This window comes from Triturus cristatus, chromosome 1_2 (genome assembly GCF_964204655.1).
Source record: "Triturus cristatus chromosome 1_2, aTriCri1.1, whole genome shotgun sequence".
NCBI lineage: Eukaryota > Metazoa > Chordata > Amphibia > Caudata > Salamandridae > Triturus > Triturus cristatus.
In genome coordinates, this window is record NC_140580.1 from 23449188 (window position 1) to 23469447 (window position 20260).

At 48.0% G+C, this 20260-nt stretch overlaps 1 protein-coding gene across 1 annotated transcript in view; it reads right to left on the minus strand.

Annotated features, from left to right (window-relative positions):
- Positions 1-6599: 6599 nt before the first annotated feature.
- The window catches only part of ADORA1 (adenosine A1 receptor), a 404358-nt gene continuing 390697 nt past the window's right edge, over positions 6600-20260 (minus strand). The window contains exon 2 of the mRNA XM_085600187.1: positions 6600-7448. Coding sequence (XP_085456313.1) covers positions 6794-7448 — 655 coding nt within the window. The 3' untranslated portion in view covers positions 6600-6793. The remainder of the gene's footprint in view (positions 7449-20260) is intronic.

Consider the following 20260-nt stretch of genomic DNA (forward strand, 5'->3'; position numbering starts at 1 on the left):
CATCAGCCAGGCTAGCTTGAATCCAGTGGCAAAGTGAGCAAGGGACCCACGTCCCTGCCAACTTAGGGCGAATAAAGCGATACCAATGTGCAACATTCCATCCATCATCTTGTGTGTTTTGATGAGAGATAAAGAAACATTCGTAGGTCAGATAATGTATTTTGTTAGTGCACTTGTATGTTTTCTTGGTGTGTCTGTGCAGTTATTAGAGTAAAAAGCAGGGTTAACAAAGCGTGCCACGCAACTCTGCCCCTTGTCATGGAGCACTAAGGGGCATATTATCAAGCCAGGCGATAAAATTATTGCAGCTTTAGCGGCAGAAAACTGCCGCTAAAACGGCGATAATGGGCTTGATAATATGCTCTATGGAATTCCAATTGAAGCCCATGTTAGATGTCCTTCACATCTAACATGGGTTTCAATTGGAATTCCATAGAGCATATTATCAAGCCCATTATCGCCGTTTTAGCGGCAGTTTTCTGATGCTAAAGCGGCGATAATTTTATTGCCTGGCTTGATAATATACCCCTAGGATCTGTAGCTCACAGGAAAGGTCTTCTGCTTTTGGTGTCGTGGGCCCCTCTGTGGCAAGGGTGCAAGTCCCCGCACTAGTAGCAAGGTGTTGTAGAGTTGTCTTTACAGTTGGTACCAGAAACTGTTCTCCCTGAATGGATGTTTCCTTTCAGTCCATTCCTGGTGGAAAGTTCGTTTCCAGGGATGATATGTGCAAAAAATCATAGAGGAGGAAAGGGGTTCTAGTGCCTACTTGTAAATAAGAAAAAAAAGCATTTGCAATGGAATAGGTCTCGCATTTACGAAACTTTAAGCCATTGGCATTGTAAATAAAAATGCCTTTTATTTATGTTTTAAAAAACAAAACACAAACAAAAGGCAATATCATTTACACTGCCAATAGCTCAAACTCGCGTAAATGCGAGACCTGTTTGCATTGCAAATGCTTGTTGACCTTTCCAGCCCACCATCCATTGCAAAGGTCGCACAACGAGAACACCCCTGCAGAGATCTTTCATTCCAGCGGCTGTTTTTTCGGGCTTTTTTTTATTTCAACCTCTTGAAGCTGTCTTAAGCCTGTGGAAGAAATACACCTACATATTTATACACCTAAGTCTTGAGAAAAACCTATCTTTCATCTGGGCTGGAGTCTTTTTACTAGTCTCCTCCGAAGGAAGTGGTCCTTCTGCCAGATCTGCTCTACGGCGGCCGAGGAATGAGAAGAGCTTGGCCCTCATTCCCAATGCCCTCCTGATTCCGAGGGAACCGGCAGAAGCAGCTACTCATCCACTGGCATTCTAAGATCAGGGGGTACACCAGGGGTCTGTTCACTTTCACCCAGAGATTGTGGCTGCTGAAAGTCAAGCACAAAATGAGGAATCACTGGGATGGGTATTTCCCCAGTAAGACCCAGGGGCGGTGGGTGAGATTTTAAAGTGGTGGGGCGCAAACGAATTAGCATACAGCACCATAGCGAGCGAGCGCAGCGAGCGAGCCCGAACCCCAAATGGGGTTTTTTTTTTTTAAAAAAAGAAGAAAAATCGTGCATTTTCAAGCAAATTTGAGAAAGCAGGAAGGTTAATAAAGCAATTGTGAAAATGCAGTTATTACATTAATAGATGGCATAACATAGGTAGCTGCTTATTCAGTATTACCACAGAGCTTCATACATTCTGTCCTATTATGCTCAGGTGCTGAATTCAGACTATAAGACTCATGGAAATCTCAGCTCTAAGAGTAGAAGAAGTTGCACAGCAGTGTAATGGTTGCCAGGCTCGTTCCGCAGGTGGCGGAGCGTGGTATTAGCATGTTGTGCTTAACGCCACGCTCCGACATTCCCTTGTAAATATGCCCCTAACTGTGCTAGTAATAAATATCACTGGATTGTAATTAACAGCTCTGGGAAGAGAATACATGTGCTAGCATATGACAAATTCTCCAAGCCAGGAGAAAGTTTACAAGGTCCAGAGTAAACATTAAATGTCACTGAGCCAGGAATAAATTAAACGGAATTGCAACACTCTAGGCGCGCTATCACAGAGGAACTAGATGTCACCAAAAGACCCACGTCAGCGGACCAAGAATAAAATCATAAACAGATTCGCCGGGCCAAGAATAAACATCCTTGGACCTCGAATAGATGCGCCATGGGGGAGACAAGTTGTTGAACCGGAAACACATGTCGATAGACACGGTTAGTTAGCCCAGAGACACAAGTCACTGGATCGGCGACACCTGGCATGGAATAAAAATAAATGCTCCACTGGGTTGTGAATAATGTTGCTTGGAGGGACATAAACTTCACTGGGTTGAGAATAATAAATATTTTGGACTCTGATTAATACACGTCAATGGGCTGGGCATACGCATCACTGGGCTGGAAGAAATTTCACTGGGCCAGGAAAAAAAAAATATTCTTTGGGCTGATGGAAGTTTCAGAGAGCTACGAACAAAGAACATTCTGCCGTAAAACACGGGCGGAAAACCATTAATACGAACAAAGGGCATAGCTGAACGAGAAATAATTACACAGCCAAAACCTGTTCCTTTAAAGCAACTTCAAAGTGCCTTTACTCCCCATATTAAAAATAGATGACTCACAGAATTAGTTTAACCCGTGTGGAATAAAAATATGCATAAGATTTAAGAATGTAACTGTTCAATTACTGAGGCATAACAATGGGCAGTCAGCTCTTTGTTTTGAAATGAAAGCAACCACTGCAAGGGGTTGTCACATGGTCAGCGCTCCGACTCCCTTTGATTGCTGGTCTCATGTGGCCATAGCTTTGCATCAAGGTTCACCCAGGGGCTGTGGACATTACTGTCACCTTATTTGTTGCCCTGTCTGTATGTGCGAGAATGAAAGTAAAACCGGCACGGTGCTGCTCGTGAAACGGGCGCCGCGCTGGTAAAGCATGTTTACAGTTATTATTAACATATGGAGCAGGGCAGTTTCTGATATTTCAAATATCTTAACTAACTAGACACCCTCTGCGGAGGAACGCGAGTGTAAACATTCCGAGGATGAAATCATTATAAGGAAGGGCGGCTATCACCTGGGTCACAGGGGACCCTCCTATCCGGGTGACCCCCCCCCCCCGCCGGTCTCCCTCTCGCCAGTGGCGTAACGAACGTGGGTGGGGTATGCAAAGTACATGGACGCCCCCCCACGCACCGGACCCAAACAGGAGCTTTCAGGCTCGTCCCTGCACAGTGCTGGAGGGGGCCCTCTGGAGCTCGCCCCCTCCCGTCCCGCGGTCCAAAGAAACTCAGACGGACACCGCGGTTCCACCCTGACCATCGACTCACTGAGCTGCCTGAGCCTGCCTCCATTTCCAAGCACGGTTCCTAAAACTTACAAATGATATTTTATTTAGGTAGAGACAACCCCAGTCACACTTGATTACCAGAAAAGTCGTTGATATTAATATGAATGTCTAAATAATGAGGTATTTTTATATACCGCGTCGTGCAACCGTTCTGCCTCTTCTAGGTGCCGGATCTTATTTCATGACACCCAAATATCGACCTCAGAAGGATGGAAGGCTGAGTTGGTTTTCACAGTGTTCGAACTCATCTCCTACAGCAGCTAGAGTTTAACTCGCTGAGCCATTCTGAGAATTTAGATTCCAGTCAGCCATAAGGTTTGGAAGCTTATAGCGACCACCTACCCCTTATAAAGTATAAACCGAGCAGGCTAGTAGTATCATGTTTAATTCACAGCGCTACGAAGCGCTTGAAGCTGTGTGACAGCAAAGTGGAGACGCAAACGATGTAGAAACAAACATTTACGTAACTCCAAGGAGGGAGCCAGCTTTTATTAGTAGTAGTACAAAAGTCACCCAGGGTCTTGGGAGCCCAGATAAGTTCCTAATGGTGCTGTCTCAGGCGAGACGCCTGAGATGTCGTATTTCGGTCTTTGAACCATGAAGGTGACAGAGATCTCTCCCGGCGCTGGCAAGTACAGTACAAGGCTGACAGGGCACGAGGTGACAGCGCCCTGATAGATTTATTTATACGAGCTTATCGGAAGTGAAAGGAATGCGAGCGACACTCGATGTGCTGCTCCTTGAGAGATGTTCACACCGGACACCGGCCGTGGGGGGGCTGGAGGCCTCGCCGCGGGGGAGGAAATTGCCGCTACTGGAGGAGGAGCTCACCTTGACATCTAGCAGGGCCGTCCGAGCCCTTATAAAAAGTCAGCCGAGAGGGCTCGCGCACCACACTCAACACGTCATTGAACCTGCTTCCTGCACTGACAAGCCTCAGGTACACTGGTGATGAAAGCCCCGGCGCTCCTCCTGGCGCTGCTCTGCAGCCTGTGCTCTGCGGCAGACAGCGGGGAAGGTAAGAAGCGCGCGGCGCTCTGTAGTTTGAACTCTTAGAAATGCCAGGCAGGGTTGTAGGCATACATTATTGTGACCATTACATAGCTAAGAAAACAGGTATCACTAGTTTGGACAGTCATGGATGAAAAACAACGCAACACGTCTTACGGTTCAACCTGTACAAGGGCCGCCCTCAGGAAAAACCTCAGGCCACACGTGTCGTAGGATGACCACGTGTACACAATTTGCCTCCGTCCACAGTCCGTTGAGGCTGAAATCCGTTGTCCGGTTTGATTCCTTTAAGTACACCGCCACGCGAGGTGTGTGTGGCGCGGTGACGACGGACTGCCAGTGCGCACCTGCTAACGATGATGGCCAATCACTGTTCGCATAAGCCACAGTGATTGGCCATACCCTGCGTGGCACCCAATGCCTGGTTTGCAGGCTGCGCGGTGTCTCTCAGCCAATCCAGAGACGCTGCAACATTAGCAGCGCCTGAATTGGCTACAGCACCGTGGGCACAGACAGGGCTCGCCCATAGGAGAGACCGGGGGCTGCTGCATGAAGCAACCCTCGGCCTCTCGGGTCCCCCTCCCTCGCTCTCCTAGCCACTGGCTGACTGGCTGACAGTGCGCATGTTTGGCAGGGTCATAATCCAAACTCGAGTATGCGCCTACGCGCCGCTGGCCTTCAGTGTGCACTGTCACTCAAACGGAGTGCTCGCCCCCGGCCCCACCCCCTTCATCGGCCGGTCCCACGCTATTGTAAGGAAAGGAAAACTGACAGCGCTGCGTCACTGCTAGTTACGTGAGCACTGCAGCCGCGGGTCCAAGCAGGGCTGGCTGGTGGGGCTACGCCCCTACGCCCCAATGGACGCACCGCGGCTGGTAAGACCTCATTTCTAGGTGGACCCTCAGGGCGCAACCAGTAATAGGCTGGGTTTACCCACCCATGGGGTTACTGGTATGCCTGGCGAGGGTGAAAATCCAGCCCATTCCTCATTCATGATGATGGTAATGACATACAATGTACTCAGGAAATAACTTTCTTGATTGTAGCTGGTAAATCTTGCACAAAGAAAACTGGAATGCAACGAAGAGACAGTGCTTATGTATTGTAAGTGTTCCTGTGAAGAGTTCTGTGATAGCCTTTGGGCCTAGAGTACGCTATCTAAAACCCCAACAAAAAGTTAAATAAACAGTAAAGGCGTGACCATGGGCATTAGGGTACACCTAGAATGCTGATACGTTTACAGACAGGCTTACATAAACGGTCCGGTTTTGGTCATCAATGGTGAACCGATGCTCTGTAAAGACAGAACACGGTGCTGCAGAATACAGTAAAACGTACCCTTGAGATTTTAAAGCATTCGTTTGTTTCCTCGCAAACATAAACAAGAGTCTTCAAAAATGACACGCCACAAGAAGCAACTCATGCAAGTCTTGTAGTCCTGAAGGCGCTACTGCCTGTAAGAGAGAAGGAGATGGAGCCAAAGCAGATGATTTGGACAGAAGGTCAGCATCTAAAATACCTAACATTTAAAAAGGATATCTTGCACTACTAAAGTGGAGGTTGAGTACTGAATGTGCAGAACTTTAATAAGGAAAGGCAGTGGTGGCTGCCGCCAATCTAGAGGGGGGGGGGGCGGCAGGGGTGGGTTAGGGGAATAATAGTACATTTTTTAAAAAAGGCTCACCTGCCCCTGACGCTGGCAACCACCTCCACCTCGGTTCTCCTCTCCAGCTCTCCTCGCGGCAGTCCATGGGCCACAGCACAGTCTCCCCACCCAATCCAAACGCTTCGCTCATGCTAAACCTAGCATGAGAGAAGCGCCTGGATAGGCCTGAGTGGGCAGGTCTGATGCACGCTCAGGCACAGGGAGCCTGGGGCGTTTCCCTAACTCTGCTGTGCAACACTGTTGGGTTGGAGAAATATAAGTGTGGATGTCTGTTCAGCAGCCAGCCAAACTGGCATGCGCACTTATAAGTGCCCACCACTCCTCCCCCTGCCATGGCCTGGCCCCATCCCTCCCAAGACTCCATGGCTTAGTCAGGCTGCTCAGGCAGTCATAAATAAAATGATTATACATTCGTTGTTTTATCATGTGTCTTCTTTTGGTGAGAAAACATCTCTACATTAGTGACAGCATATGCACTTTTGGTCTGAAGTTTTCCTTTGATAATAACAATATTGGATACAGTTTTAACATACTTTCAAACGAGAGACCATTATTAACACGTAATAGCAGAAAGCTGTCACTACTTGGAAAATGGCTTTTATTGATACCACAGGTATTTAACAATTGCATTCAGACATCCCAGAATATCTGGGGCAAATTCTATTCTTTCAAGCAGTATATACTTAATTAAGAAAAATAAAATATTAAGTGGGAGCGGTAGTGTTTTTATAAGAATGATTTTCAACAAGTGCATATTATAAAAAGAAGGAAAGGTTTAGACAATGTTCTTCGACTCAAGATTGATGATGGTTGTCTGATGAGTGTTAATTGTTCGGTTAGATTTGCAGCAGAAGTACTTCTTCCAGATGTACAGGAAGGTGGTACGGAACCGTTCGATCCGGAACGCGTACACTATGGGGTTCATGGCGGAATTGCCGTGAGTCAAGAAGATGGCAATGTAAGTCACTATCATTGGGGTCTGGCACGTGGGGCAGAACAAAGTGATACAGTTTAGGGTGTGGAGGGGTAGCCAGCTCAGTGCGAAGAGTAGGAGTATGAGAGCCAAGGACTTGGCTATCTTCAGCTCCTTCCCGTAGTACTTCTGAGGGTCCTTCGAGCTGGAGGAGACCTTCTTGTTGAGTTGCTTCTGAATCAGGTTGAAAACCTCCAGGTAGATGACCAGCATGAAGACTAATGGAGGCAACACCCAGACAAAAAAGTTGAAGTAGACCATATATTCCATGCTGATGACATTCTCAAACTGGCAGGTGATAATCAGCTCCGGTGCGCTGGAGTTTGGCGCTTTGCTGTGTCTCAGTTGACTCAAATTGTTCCAGCCCAACATGGGAGTTAATCCAACGACCAGCGATAGCGCCCAGCACCCAGCGATAGCGATCACTGCCCGCCTCGCAGTCACAACACTCCTGTAGCTGTTAAAAGAAAGAAACATATGTTATTATGTGGAAGAGTCTAACATTTAAAAGTCAAATCAACTGTATTGTCTTTGTACCCAAATTAAACATATCACTTCTCTTTTTCATATGTACTCCACCCCATCAAAAAATAATTTCCTGTGGTACGAAACTGGGGGCAGATTTTTTTCTTTTCCTTCCCAGACTTCTCTCCTTTGATTCTAATCAATTAATCGCAAATAGTGATTGTATAATTCTCTGTTATTAAAAAATAACTTTTCAAACACCATCTCCATTCCAAATTTGTGGTGTTGTCTATGCCAGACCTGCCTATTTTGGGACCTGGTGACACAGGTTTGAAACTCGCCTCGGCACTTCACTCAACATCATGTGAGTCTGGTAAATCAATTCAACTCCTTGTACCTAAAATTGTGGCAATTGATTTGTGGAATCCCCACGTGATGTACAAGACTGTCTCCCAACTTTCCACATAATGTACAGTACTCAGTGCTTCCTAGCTAGGCTCACACTTTATAATACCAATACATAGCTGCCACTTAGCCCCGGGTCTTGACTGGCTCAGCCAGGCATGAATAGCTAGGCACCATGCAGCCTCTTTTCAGCCTGTGGTTATCAGACGAAAAACAGACTGCAAAGTCATGTTAGCTCAACATGTTTGGACTGGCTGAAGATGGCACCCATGCCATGGGTCACTGACAACTATTAATTATTAGTTTCACTGTCACGGTTGCCAATTCGGTTACTACGGGGGATGGAGCTATCCTTAATGTGCATCTTGCAGCCATGGGTTACCGGTGAACTACCCGAGGGAGACGGGCTTGTTAGATGTCACTTATTAACCATATATTCGTTTGTTTTGAGTATCACAGCAGAGTGAAAATATGCACACGTTTCTGTGTTGCTGTTGACAGCCCAGAACACACAAAGAAGAAATCCGGGGCCTCATTCCAAAACAAGTGCCTCGTAGCAGAATCGGAGAGGCACAGAGCATCCCAGATTTACTCCACTTGTCTGACCCTGCATCCATGACCATTCCCACTGGGGAGAATCTGGACATGTGCCAAGCACCTTTCAGATCCTTGCGTTCCAAAGGCGCTTCAGGCATCTCTAGGTCTGCTCCAGTGCACCTTCAAAATGCCCCAGGCAGCTCTAACATTGCTCCAGTTATCCTTGAAGATGTTCTAGGCACCTCTAGCTTTGCTCCAGTGCACCTTTAAGATGCCCCAGGCAGCTCTAGCTTTGCTGCAGTGCTCCCGGAAGATGCCTCAGGCAGCTCTAACATTGCTCTAGTGCACCTTGAGGATGCCCCAGGCAGCTCTAGCTTTGCTCCAGTGCTCCCTGAAAATGCCCCAGGCAGCTCTAGATCTGCTACAGTGCACCTTGAAGATGCTCTAGGCACCTCTAGCTTTGCTACAGTGCACCTTGAAGATGCCCCAGGCAGCTCTAACATTGCTCTAGTGCACCTTGAAGAAGCATCAGGCACCTCTAGCTTTGCTCCAGTGCACCTTTAAGATGCCCCAAGCAGCTCTAGCTTTGCTCCAGTGCTCCCGGAAGATGCCTCAGGCAGCTCTAACATTGCTCTAGTGCACCTTGAAGATGCCCCAGGCAGCTCTAGCTTTGCTCCAGTGCTCCCTGAAGATGCCCCAGGCAGCTCTAACTTTGCTTCACTGATCCTTGAAGATGCTCTAGGCACAGCTAGCTTTGCTCCAGTGCACCTTGAAAATGCCCCAGGCAGCTCTAACATTGCTCTAGTGCACCTTGAAGAAGTGTTAGGCATCTCTAGGTCTGCTCTAGTGCTCCTTGAAGATGCTCCAGGCACCTCTATCTTTGCTCCAGTGCACCTTGAAGATGCTTTAGGCACCTCTAGGTCTGCTCTAGTGCTCCTTGAAAATGCCCCAGGCAGCTCTAGCTTTGCTCCAGTGAACCTTGAAGATGCCCCGAGGCAGCTCTAGTTTTGCTCCAGTGAACCTTGAAGATGCCCCACGGCAGCTCTAGCTTTGCTCCGGTGAACCTTGAAGATTCCCCTAGGCAGCTCTAGCTTTGCTCCAGTGAACCTTGAAGATGCCCCCAGGCAGCTTTAGCTTTGCTCCAGTGAACCTTGAAGATGCCCCTAGGCAACTCTAACGTTGCTCCAGTGATCCTTGAAGATGTTCTAGGCACCTCTAGCTTTGCTCCAGTGCACCTTGAGGATGTTTCAGGCACTTCTAGGTCTGCTCTTGTGCACCTTGAAGATGCCCCAGGCAGCTCTAGCTTTGCTCCAGTGCTCCTTGAAGATGCCCCTAGGCAGCTCTAACGTTGCTCCAGTGATCCTTGAAGATGCCCCCAGGCAGCTTTAGCTTTGCTCCAGTAAACCATGAAGATGCCCCCAGGCAGCTCTAACGTTGCTCCAGTGCACCTTGAAGATGTTTCAGGCACTTCGAGGTCTGCTCCAGTGCACCTTGAAGATGCCCCAGGCAGCTCTAGCTTTGCTCCAGTGAACCTTGAAGATGCCCCGAGGCAGCTCTAGTTTTGCTCCAGTGAACCTTGAAGATGCCCCCAGGCAGCTCTAGCTTTGCTCCAGTGAACCTTGAAGATGCCCCTAGGCAGCTCTAGCTTTGCTCCAGTGAACCTTGAAGATGCCCCAGGCAGCTTTAGCTTTGCTCCAGTGAACCTTGAAGATGCCCCCAGGCAGCTCTAACATTGCTCCAGTGATCCTTGAAGATGCTCTAGGCACCTCTAGCTTTGCTCCAGTGCACCTTGAAGATGTTTCAGGCACTTCTAGGTCTGCTCTTGTGCACCTTGAAGATGCCCCAGGCAGCTCTAGCTTTGCTCCAGTGCTCCTTTACGATGCCCCTAGACAGCTCTAACGTTGCTCCAGTGAACCTTGAAGATGCCCCCAGGCAGCTTTAGCTTTGCTCCAGTGCTCCTTGAAGATGCCCCTAGGCAGCTCTAACGTTGCTCCAGTGAACCTTGAAGACGCCCCCAGGCAGCTTTAGCTTTGCTCCAGTAAACCTTGAAGATGCCCCCAGGCAGCTCTAACGTTTCTCCAGTGAACCTTGAAGATGCCCCTAGGTAGCTCTAGTTTTGCTCCAGTGAACCTTGAAGATGCCCCCAGGCAGCTCTAGCTTTGCTCCAGTGAACCTTGAAGATGCCCCTAGGCAGCTCTAGCTTTGCTCCAGTGAACCTTGAAGATGCCCCCAGGCAGCTTTAGCTTTGCTCCAGTGAACCTTGAAGATGCCCCCAGGCAGCTTTAGCTTTGCTCCAGTGATCCTTGAAGATGCTCTAGGCCCCTCTAGCTTTGCTCCAGTGCTCCTTGAAGATGCCCCTAGGCAGCTCTAACGTTGCTCCAGTGAACCTTGAAGATGCCCCCAGGCAGCTTTAGCTTTGCTCCAGTAAACCGTGAAGATGCCCCCAGGCAGCTCTAACGTTGCTCCAGTGCACCTTGAAGATGTTTCAGGCACTTCGAGGTCTGCTCCAGTGCACCTTGAAGATGCCCCAGGCAGCTCTAGCTTTGCTCCAGTGAACCTTGAAGATGCCCCGAGGCTGCTATAGTTTTGCTCCAGTGAACCTTGAAGATGCCCCCAGGCAGCTCTAGCTTTGCTCCAGTGAACCTTGAAGATGCCCCTAGGCAGCTCTAGCTTTGCTCCAGTGAACCTTGAAGATGCCCCAGGCAGCTTTAGCTTTGCTCCAGTGAACCTTGAAGATGCCCCCAGGCAGCTCTAACATTGCTCCAGTGATCCTTGAAGATGCTCTAGGCACCTCTAGCTTTGCTCCAGTGCACCTTGAAGATGTTTCAGGCACTTCTAGGTCTGCTCTTGTGCACCTTGAAGATGCCCCAGGCAGCTCTAGCTTTGCTCCAGTGCTCCTTGACGATGCCCCTAGACAGCTCTAACGTTGCTCCAGTGAACCTTGAAGATGCCCCCAGGCAGCTTTAGCTTTGCTCCAGTGCTCCTTGAAGATGCCCCTAGGCAGCTCTAACGTTGCTCCAGTGAACCTTGAAGACGCCCCCAGGCAGCTTTAGCTTTGCTCCAGTAAACCTTGAAGATGCCCCCAGGCAGCTCTAACGTTTCTCCAGTGAACCTTGAAGATGCCCCTAGGTAGCTCTAGTTTTGCTCCAGTGAACCTTGAAGATGCCCCCAGGCAGCTCTAGCTTTGCTCCAGTGAACCTTGAAGATGCCCCTAGGCAGCTCTAGCTTTGCTCCAGTGAACCTTGAAGATGTCCCCAGGCAGCTTTAGCTTTGCTCCAGTGAACCTTGAAGATGCCCCCAGGCAGCTCTAACGTTGCTCCAGTGATCCTTGAAGATGCTCTAGGCCCCTCTAGCTTTGCTCCAGTGCACCTTGAAGATGTTTCAGGCACTTCTAGGTCTGCTCTTGTGCACCTTGAAGATGCCCCAGGCAGCTCTAGCTTTGCTCCAGTGCTCCTTGAAGATGCCCCCAGGCAGCTTTAACGTTGCTCCAGTGATTGTTGAAGATGCTCTAGGCACCTCTAGCTTTTCTCCAGTGCACCTTGAAGATGCTTCAGGCACTTCTGGGTCTGCTCTTGTGCACCTTGCAGATGCCCCAGGCAGCTCTAGCTTTGCTCCAGTGCTCCTTGAAGATGCCCCCAGGCAGCTTTAGCTTTGCTCCAGTGAACCTTGAAGATGCCCCCAGGCAGCTCTAACGTTGCTCCAGTGATCCTTGAAGATGCTCTAGGCACCTCTAGCTTTGCTCCAGTGCACCTTGAAGATGTTTCAGGCACTTCTAGGTCTGCTCTTTTGCACCTTGAAGATTCCCCAGGCAGCTCTAGCTTTGCTCCAGTGCTCCTTGAAGGTGCCCACAGGCAGCTCTAACGTTGCTCCAGTGATTGTTGAAGATGCTCTAGGCACCTCTAGCTTTTCTCCAGTGCACCTTGAAGATGCTTCATGCACTTCTAGGTCTGCTCTTGTGCACCTTGCAGATGCCCCAGGCAGCTCTAGCTTTGCTCCAGTGCTCCTTGAAGATGCCCCTAGGCAGCTCTAACGTTGCTCCAGTGATCGTTGAAGATGTTGTAGGCACCTCTAGCTTTTCTCCAGTGCACCTTGAAGATGCTTCCGGCACTTCTAGGTCTGCTCTTGTGCACCTTGCAGATGCCCCAGGCAGCTCTAGCTTTGCCCCAGGGCACATTGTGAATGCTCCAGGCAACTCTAGCTTTGCACCAGTGCACCTTGCAGACGTGCCAGCACTCCAGAGCTGTTCCAGTGCGTCTTGAACGTGCTCCCGTACTTCATGTCTGTTCCAGCTCAACTTAAAGACGCTACAGAGAGATCTAGCATGGTAAATATCTAAGGTGGTCCGGGCATATAAAAAATTCATCCAGATTAATCTTTGTGAACAGCGTATACAATGTGTCCATATACGACACTACAGGCATCTGCTAATGTGCCCCAGAGCCAGTGTATGTGAACTGAACATGGACTCTGTACAGGGCGAACACTTGCCCTGGCTCTCTCCACCATGGCATTTGCATGGGGTGACTGAATATACACCCATTCAACCCAGGCAAGAGTGTGCCCAGAGAAAGGTATGCAACAATCATAACAACAACTATTGACCCCTGTCTGCCTGGCCATATGTAAAAACATCCCCTGAATTGGGGAATAGGTTCAAGAAGATGGCGTCCCTCACACCCCACTCATGACAACCCCTCTAGAATCAGCTGGAGCATTGCTCCAGCCTTTACAGCGCCAGATATCTGCAGTGAAGCCGAGTGGAACAAGCGGCCTTCGGCTCACTGAGAATGAGGCCAGAGTGCACCAGCAGTGAGTAATTGTCGCCCTCTTTTGCTCTGAGAAAGGCCGTGACTGGATGCTCTCCATTTCTGTGAGCTGGCCTGCTCAGAAGCACATTTATTGAGAGGTCAGGGCTGTTGCACTGCTCTGTCGACCCAAGTTTATTAAAACTAACTTCAGTTCAGTGTCAGGTTATGTATCCTGCTCAAGTGGAGGGAAGGGAGGGCTCTTCGGCTGCACACTGTAGAAAACCTGCTGCACAGGGAGACAGAAAAGACATTTCAAGTCTCGACTGCCTTTCTAAAGACGAATGGTTGGAATGTGAGATGACCATAAGCACTTCACAAAGTATTTTAAATAGGAAACCAAGCCTGCGCCATTTTTCAAAGTCGGAAATCAGCTCTACAAAAGCTAATCCTTCACAGATGTATTTTTTTTTAACTGACATAATTTGTGTTGTGATCTGTTATGTTATATTTCATCAGCACAACAAATGAACAATTCTGGAAGATAATAATATTTTATAGCACAACAGTTTTTTGCAACCGACGAGCTCCCTGAGTAATGTAGTATGAATGTTGCTTAAATAACAGAAAACAAGAGGGTAGCTTCAGGCAATAACACCGTGGGGGAGAATTACAAGCCCCTTGCAACACTTTTGTGCTGCCGTTGCCACATTTTTTGTGACGCAGCGGTGGCGTAAACAATGCACCACGTTGAGACCAATTTACAACGTGGCACATCTAGAGAGATGCGTCACCTTGTAAAGCCCTGCGACAGGTATAATGTATGCAGGCTGGGCGTTCCCACGCAAAAAGCCATGTAGAACTGACATGGTGAAATTTACAACATTTCATTGCGTCACTCTACGCCTTCACTGCATCAAAGTCCCTTCGCCTGCTCAGACCAGGCATAAGGAATGACACAGGACTTTTTGAATGTTTATCACCTATCTGTTGTGGCGCATTGCTGGAGTTGCGTCACTTTCATGAGCAACTCCAACAATGCGCCACTTTTGCACCAACAGATGCGTCAAACTCTCACGCATCTTTCAATACTTGCACCATTGTGGGCTGTATTGTAAATACGGCACATCCATGGTGGCACAAGGGTGTCATATGGAGGCGCAGGGAAACTGAGGCATCTGTACAGATGTGTCAGTTTCTTGTAAATCTGCCCCTGTATGTTTTTCTGTAGTGATATAGCATTCCTCACGTGGCCACAAAGTTCACTATGGGGCATCTGTTTTGGATTTTTGCATGAGAATATATAATTTTTATTCCGTTATTTGACCTTCGTATGGAGGTTTTGCACCTCCATTCCTTCCTCCTCTTCTTGCTCATTCCTAACATGCTTGCATATGAGAAACTGAAATGAGGAATCCGGGATCTCTAACCATCTTTCCATTGTTGATATTCCTCTGAAGTTGTAAGAAAGTAAAGGCTCATCATGTGGGTATTGCATGTGAGTTGTGCAGACATTTGCAATTGATCATGTGGGATGTAATATGCAAATTTTCGGAAAATCGTACATAATTTGAAAGTCACACTCGCAAGTGTCTCTAAACCTCTAAAACAACGTTACTTTGCTGACATGTTGGGTAACGCGATCTTAAAATATCCACTGGTGACATTTGACGTGTTTTCAATGGTGTAGGTTTTAGTCAAATATACCTTGTTCAGTAAGTTAATCTTTCCATCATTCTCTACCCCCTCCCACACTGTCTTGCTCTTCCTTTCTGCCTTTTTATTTTGCTCTGTTAACAAATAAGAAGTGTTTTGTCAGTGTCATCTTAAGGTCTTTTTGAGCCTGGGCAAGACATATTATAGGGGTCCCTTTACATTACAAATTTGAATTTTTCATTACCCTTTCCTGTTAATTCAAGTACGAATGCTGCCAAACAATATTAAATAATATGTTTTACTTTAACAGGGTCACACACAAAACAGCTGAGGTATAGCTGACCTGGCACACCAAACATCCTTAAAACTACACTGGGTTGATAGAGTCTGTGGCAGAGTAGGCATAGACGTAGAGAGGTTTAGATCGAGAAATAGAATAGACAGAATTCAAATAGAAGGAATGTTTCACTTTCTTAGGGGGACACTTGGATGGGTGAGGACGCTGCTCAAATGCCCACTTTGCCCACACCTTAAAACGTCTCTACATCTTGCAAGCCCATAAAACATTATCCAGTGTGCTAAATGCAGCAGAAACCGCTGCTCAAAGCAAAGAACATGTATATTTCAACAAGGGTGACCCCACAGTTTTAGAGAGCCTGGGGTAGTAATACATTTAGCATGAAACAGTGGTTCACTTAGGAAATTAATCACATTCAAGAAAGAGAAATAGCCTCAACAAATTACAAGAGCAGGGCAAGCAGAAACAGGCAAATAAACGTTGTTATGTTGCAATTAATTTATTGATGGTGTATTCTTGAAGAATCACAAGCTTTCTTTTGGTAGTGTAGCAAAGATACGGAGCTCACTTTGGAGGAAAGAGACGTGCAGTGATAGGTGAGTGATAGAGAAAAGTGCATCACATAAAAACAGAAAGACGTGTGACTTCTTTAGTTATTTTTATGTAACCGAATAGGAGTCGATCTATGTCTGCTGTGGCCGGCGTGTCGACTTCTAGCACTGTGAGGTCATCATCAGGACAGGGTGTGTGAGCACCCAGTATCTAAAACTAAAGAAACATTGGGGTCAGAATTCTCGGATAAGAATGAGGCCTGATTATATATACATTGGGGCAGATTTATGACGACTGGCGCATCCCTGCATATCAGCAGGGATGCGCCAGTTATTGTGCGCCACATCTCCGCCACCATGGATGCGCCGCATTTATAATGCGGCGCACCATGGGGCAAAAACGGCACAGATGCGTGACGCATCTGTGCCGTAAAAGTGGCGCATTGCTGGAGTTGCGTCGCAAGCGCGACGCAGCTCCAGCAATGCTCTGGGGGGCCCTATGGTTACAATGCTGCGTCAATCCTTACGCCTGCTTCAAGCAGGCGCAGGGTTTTGACGCAGCATGGGCTCAAAAGTGACTGAGTGAAATCTTGTAGATTTCACTCAGCCACTTTTAGGAGGCGTTCCTGCATCGGAACGCCCCCTCCTGTGCAGGTACGCCCACATGTGGCACAAGCTTTACAACGTGACGCATCTCCCGAGATGCGTCACGTTGTAAATGGGGCGCAACATGGCGCAGGGTTTACGCCGCCGCTGCGTCACAAAAGTGACGCAACGGCGGCGTAAAAGTGGCGCAAGTCCGATATAAATCTGCCCCATTATTTATATTTGGAATGGCACTTGTTTCATAGGAGGATCAAGGGAGTGAACCCGGCGATGGGGTAATCCCCAATGGGAGAGCGCAGTGGGAAGGGCAAACACTTAGCCCTACAATGGAAGGAGAGAAGGCAGAAGTACTTCTAAACAAGTGGTTCCTTAGAGTACAGCACGGGAGGGGGGATGTTTAATTACCTGAGCTTGTATGGATATCCTTGTAGAAATTGGGAAAAGGGGGGTATTTTATCATCCATTAGGAAGATTAGTCTTCCTGGTCGTGTGATCAGGGTTGTAATGCTCTGATAAGTGTGAGCATGGAAAGTGTAACAGCCATTACATGCCCTTGCAGGGAAGGGTACTAACTGCTGGTAAAAGAAGGGTAACAAGTCAGTGCTTGCAGTAGTGTAATGAAATCGATATAAAGTCCCTTGCCAGACCCCCTGGATATTGCTGCATGGATTAACACATTTTGTGGCTCAAATCTAGACATTTTACTGCATTTTTTAGGCGATTTATTTTGTTGTTCTGCATAAAAGAAGGCCACCATGGGCCCACTAGGTTGATCACCATCCCCCCCCCTCCCCCCCCCGCCTCCCAGCCCCCACCTTGCAAGCATCATGGCAGCCCTCGGTCACACCACAGACCATACATTTTGGCTCCTGGGAAAAGGTTTGTGAGTAACTATGCAATAAGGGCTGGTGAAGTAAGTGTGGGGGTTGGAATTAGGTGGGTAGGCTGAGAAGAGAATCAGGTGAGGGAGATGGGGCATGAGAGGATGAGATGATATGGGAAAATGGTGGGTGGGGAGGGGAGATACAATGGGGACCAGAGTGTAATGGATGGGATGTGAGTGGATGGAATGAGATAGGAGAATGGTGGGATGGAATGCAATAGGATAGGGAATGGGGAGGGGAAATGGATGGGATGGGATGGGCTTTGGGGTGGGATAGAATTCGAGGAGATGGGATGAGATAAGGATAGGGTTGGTAGGCTTGAGGTCGATAGAGTAGCATTTGGATGGGATGAGAGGACGGTTGGGTGGGATTTGATGCAAATGGGATGGGAGGGGGTGGGATGAGATGTGAGGGGAAGGCAAGGGATGAGATGGGCATTGTGGGGTGTGATGGAGCTTGATTTGATGGCACAGGGTCGGGTTGGACAGGGTAAAATGAGGTGAGATGAGAAGGCAGGGTACAGTGCCGTGAGGTAGTTGTTACTTCAGTACTGCACACTAGAGCACTGAATGTCCGTGTTGGATACATGGAGAATGTGAGAACAGACAATGAAGGCACTTTTCAAAAACCTCAAATAAATAAAGGTTATTGGCACCTGAAGGATTATTACAATAACAATGACTGTTTTTTTGGCAATTTAAAATATGGATACTATATTTACTCACAGAGTGCTCTGATTATCAACTGTGTACGGATGAAAGGCTAAGACCACTTCAAACGTCTGACCAGCAGGTTAAACTAGATGTCTTAAATTGCTGAGCCATCTTGCTGGCTGCTGACGTATTACCACTCCTCCACCCTCCCCTTCCACGTTGTGGTTCAGAGTGTGCACATTTTGAACCATGACTAATCAGTCTAGAAAGAAGTTCAGAGAAGCTGTTCAGTTTCACAGTCCCGCATGTTTTAGATTACCTAAAAGAGGAAAAACACGGGTTAACCCCAACTTCAGGGTCTCGAGTTTAGTCCTGCTGCTGCATTAGCTGGAGTAAGGCTCCACCCAGTGGTAGTCGGATATTACAACACCAGTCTGAGATGGCTTTGAATATTCATGCTAAAAAAGAAGGGGAGAGAAAGAGTTGCTCTGCTGTGGAAGACGCAAATTTGAAAAACAATTGCACAGTGTGAGGAGGGGGCGGGCCTTGAAGGGGTGTGGCATCATGCTGAGAAGTACCTACGAGGTACTATTGAACCACACCAGCCCCCAAACTCCCTCTTACCAAAAAAAAAACCATATAGCTTGTTGAGGCTGGTGGCGATATCCCTTAACGGACGTCGGCTTTTCCAAGCCTCGGAAAACAAGCTGTTAAACCACTATTTACAGTGGTTTTCAGGTTGTTTTGCCAGGCCACTGTGTGATATCGGTTTCTCACAGGGAGACTGTGTGATGGGAGCCGATATCGTGTGTCACATGGTTGCACTGTGTGAGTTGGTATGTGTGCCTTTTAGAAATGCAGTGCTCCGACCTTACAGGTGGGCGATGGGGAGGGCAAAAGTTTGAGTATTTGTAATTCACAAAGGTTCCCTAATAAACGATGCAAAACCATCTGTTAATTCAAAAATGTGCAAATGCCTAAATATTTCTGCATGAATAAATTATACATACTCTAAAGATGTGCATAGTAAAATGCCCTCCCATGTGTGCACTTGCATGTTTTTTCTTCACCAAAATATATATATATATCCAAATGAACCTTGACAAGAAAGGCGCCCTTCCAGGCGGGTCCGGGCTTCTGGGTGTCGTCACCACCTAAACATTCCATACGCAAACCTTACCGCGGCAAGTAGAAGCCCACCATTCGGAGAAGTAAGTATCAAAATTGCTTTTATTTTCCAAGGATAGCAGTCACAGAATGCAGCATAATGCGTTTCGAGCATAAGATGCCCTTAATCATATGCAGTCCAGAGGCTCAGCTGTTCCCACCTTAAATGTGCTGTGGTAGTAAACAGCGAAGGGGGACACCACACGCACCTGCCGTTTCAGAGCCGCCTGGAAGGGCGCCTTTCTCGTCAAGGTTCATTTGGATGCATCAGTAAAAGGCGCCCGCCGGCTGCATTCACTATGGCCCAGGATGGATGGTTCTTGTGGTGCCACCACGGAAAAGGGAGGCTCTGCCACTGATTTGAGGTAAGGCCTACTGGCCGTGACTCCATGGAACATTTTTGTTGTGTTGCAGCCAGGGTTTGTGGAGGGTGACCTCTGCCCTTTGGCGAAACAAAAGGAAAAGGAAAGGACAGCAGGGAACTAAGATACTTACTGGATGTTTCCTACTGTGAGGCTGAGCGTTCGTGCAACGAACGGAGGAAGGAGTGCAGTGCTTAATTTGTGCCGGAGCTTTCCGGGGCTCAGCACCGGCACTTATTTTCCGGGGCCGGTACTACAGCTTTTTTCATGCTGTCAGGCCATCCCCAGATAGAACGTAACAGTCGTAACGAATAATCCATATTACATGTTATCACAAACACTTCCAGGAAAACTTATTTTGTGCATTGTGCTTTAGAGGACTTGCACATTCATGCACGAAAGAAAGAATACAATACCCCCGTTTTTAGGTCGAGGACTACCGGTCTGCCGAAAGGCAGAACCGGAAGTCGGAGATTTAATGACTTGGACAAGAGGGGCTTGATCCAGCCCCTCTTCTCCCCTGTTCTCCATTGGCTGGCCTCGTAAATGCTGGCCAGCCACTGGAGAAGAGGTCAGTCACTCCGATCAGGCCCCGTCTTTTTCGGATCGGGGGGCGTGTTTTTTGCAGAAAGTCTCTTTTATCTCCTCCAGCCAATGGCTGGAGGAGATAATTAGACAAACATGCCCCCGAATCCGAAAATGCCGCTGCCTTTTTCCGAGGCATTTCTTCTTGACCTCGGAGAAAGGCAGTGGTGTGCCTTTTGCTCTGCCTTGTTTGGGAGAAGTGTGGGGGGCTTGGTGTGGAGCAGAGAGCCTCTTAGGTAGCTCTCAGCACAAGGCCCCCTCCAAGGCCCCTCCTCAACGTGGCATTAATTTGTAAATTGGCAGATGTATGAGTACAGATAGCTGGACATGGCTGGACGGAAATCAGGGAATTCTT